This window comes from Manihot esculenta, chromosome 16, assembly GCF_001659605.2.
Source record: "Manihot esculenta cultivar AM560-2 chromosome 16, M.esculenta_v8, whole genome shotgun sequence".
NCBI lineage: Eukaryota > Viridiplantae > Streptophyta > Magnoliopsida > Malpighiales > Euphorbiaceae > Manihot > Manihot esculenta.
The window spans coordinates 24,800,411-24,803,264 of NC_035176.2; the positions used below are offsets into that span (position 1 = coordinate 24,800,411).

Genomic DNA, 2,854 nt, shown 5'->3' on the forward strand with positions numbered 1-2,854 from the left:
GGGTTCCGACACCCGAGATTCCACCGGACTACAGGAATTCCGATGCCGGACTCGAGCCGGGTATTACAGGATACAAGCAAAAGCACATCTGGATATCTCTACACTTTAGATGGGGCAATAGTGAGTTGGATGTCTAAACTTCAGAAGTGTGTCTCTATGTCATTTACAGAGGCTGAATATGTTGCAATTGCTAAAACTGGTAAGGAGATGATATGGCTAACTAATTACTTGGAAGAGTTGGGCAAGAAGCAGCTCGACAAGGTTCTTTTCAGTGATAGTCAGAGTGTCATGCAGTTGGTGAAGAACCCAATGTATTACTTCAGAACAAAACACATTCGACGTAGGTACCATTTTACTCGCAATTTGGTGGAAGAAGGTGAGATATGTTTGAAGAAAATTGAAGGTACTAAGAATCCAACAGACATGTTGACTAAAGGTGTTGATGTTGGAAAGCTGGGACTGTGCAAGGTCTCAGTTGGTCTTCTATAGTAGTATGGAAGATATTTGGGGCTACGTGTCTTTGTTGGATACATTGGTATGGAGAATGAAAATGGTTGGGTTGGCTGGATTAGTCTCTAAGTGAGAGAATTGTTAAGATATGAAGTCTACTAATATGTATGGACTGTACACTATGCTCCATTGTCGCGGATCCAACTCTGTGCTGAGTTGGTCGCCCCCCACCCGAAGGTGGGGTTTGGAGGCAGAGCTCCCGAGGTGAATTTTTTTAGGGCTATTTTGTCTTTTTATATTTTTTCTGGACATATAAATATGTAATATTTTCCTAGTGTGTTCTGTTATAAAACTCACAGATAAATAAGAAAATTCTAACCGCCATGAATGTAGCCAAATTGGTGAACCACGTTAAATCTGTATCTTAATTTATTTTCGTAATTATTTTTAAATTGTGTAATTATTCGATTTTCAACACATGGCATGATTTAATTGATAGAGTGTATACATTGGCTGTGACTTACATTTTCCTACTATAATATATATTTTATGGTAAAAAGAAATATTTATACTATCTTCCAAATAAGTTGAAATATAAAATAAACCAAACACATATATTATTAGTGTTTGATAATTTCTACTCTCTAAAACGTAAGCAGAGGCTGGTTATATGGTATAATACAAACACTACAAACAGGCAGGTCCTTAATTATTGTAAACAAACATACAAAGCCGCCATGGAAATTTTGTTAGTTAAGGGGAGGAATACTCTGTTCATTCTTGAAGAAATTTTCAGGATCGAACCTTTTCTTCACAGCTGCCAATCTTATAAAATTACCCTTGAAATATTTGCTGCCGTAGACTTGAGCTTCCTGGAAGTTGGTCTCATTGCTTGGATTTCTTCCAATATCAAGATCTCTATAGTTGAGAAATGCTTCTCTTGGGTTTTTGCTCACATACGGAGCCATTGAATCATACATTTCTCTTGCCAATCTTATATGACGATCTTTCGCTTCTGTTCCTTCTGTAAACCAGAGAGTAAAATAATGAATCTTGATTAGATATCCTGCTCTGTGAGGAAATGGAGTTTCTGAAGCTGAAATCTCTTTCATTCTTCCTCCATAAGGGTTCCATTGCATTATCATTCCTTCTGTTTTCAGGAACTGCTTCCAAATGTTCTCCAAATCCTGCTTGGAGAACATCTTTTTCACGTAATCTGATTTGCTTTTGAAGAACAAATCTGGTTGGATACTCCTGTTGAGCAAAGGTGAAGGAGGTGTTCCAAGTGGAATATTCCAAAAAATCGCAGATTCTAACCAACTCACTTCTTTGCAATCTTCTTGCTTCAAACCCAGTTTAGGGATGCTCTTCTTCAGCAAGCTAAGAAGCTTCTCAGTGTTTCCCAAGAAGAGGCCTATGAATGTGACTCTTACTGTCTTCTCATCTTTAACATTTCGATGTACTTCTGGTTGTGCTCTGATGAAAAGTTCTTTATCTAATTTATTTGTGACTTGCCATTGATAAACAATCTCAGTTGCTCCTTCTGCCAAGGTCCTGTCCACCAGGAAAACGGTCACCTTTTCAGGGACTCGAACTAGTTTGATCTTCCATGAGAGGATGACTCCGAAGCTTGCTCCACCACCTCCTCTAATTGCCCAGAACAAATCCTCCCCCATGGATTTTCTGTTCAGGATTTTACCGTTGAAATCAACTAGCTTTGCATCAATGACATTATCTACTGAAAGCCCATATTTCCTTATCATGTTCCCGTACCCTCCTCCACTAAAGTGACCGCCAACACCAACCGACGGGCAAACTCCGGCTGGAAAACCATGAACTTTGCTTTTCTTCGCAATGGCATAGTATAGTTCTCCGAGAATTGCTCCAGATTGAACCCATGCAGTCTCAGCATCAATATCTATGTCAATAGACCGGAGATTGAAGAGGTCAAGAATCACAAATGGGACGTCGGATATATAAGAAAGACCCTCGAAATCATGGCCACCGCTCCTGATCCTGATCTGCAAGCTATGAAACTTGGCACAAATAACAGTTGCCTGGACATGGGATTCATGCAAGGCAGCGATTATGGCCAGTGGTTTGGGGGTATCAGAGGTTAAAAATCTGCGATTCTTGATGTAAGCTACTAAAACAGATTGGAAGGAGGAATTGGATGGCGTGTAGATGGCTCCAAAGATTGGATTGGATGCATGAACATGATTTGGAAGACACTTCAAGAAGTTTTCAAGAACTAGTGGGTAAGAGGTTGGTGCTGAACATAGCAGCAGAAGTACAGAGAGCACTATCTGTGTTATAGAAATTGAAACCTTCATATTTCTATATTAAGTATTTTTCAGATGAGAAGTATTTGTTCTTATGGAAATATTTATAGAGAAGGAGGAAA

The 2,854-nt window shown here is 39.2% G+C and overlaps 1 protein-coding gene across 1 annotated transcript; it reads right to left on the bottom strand.

The window, feature by feature from the left end:
* Positions 1–1,043: 1,043 nt before the first annotated feature.
* On the bottom strand, positions 1,044–2,854 carry LOC110603560 (berberine bridge enzyme-like 17). Its single transcript, XM_021741318.2, has one exon. It carries the CDS (start codon positions 2,781–2,783, stop codon positions 1,200–1,202), a length of 1,584 nt encoding a protein of 527 aa, XP_021597010.1. The 5' UTR covers positions 2,784–2,854; the 3' UTR covers positions 1,044–1,199.

What these genes read in the sequence shown, in the direction of transcription:
- LOC110603560 (XM_021741318.2), bottom strand. Translation starts at nt 2,783, where the DNA reads ATGAAGGTTTCAATTTCTATAACACAGATAGTGCTCTCTGTACTTCTG.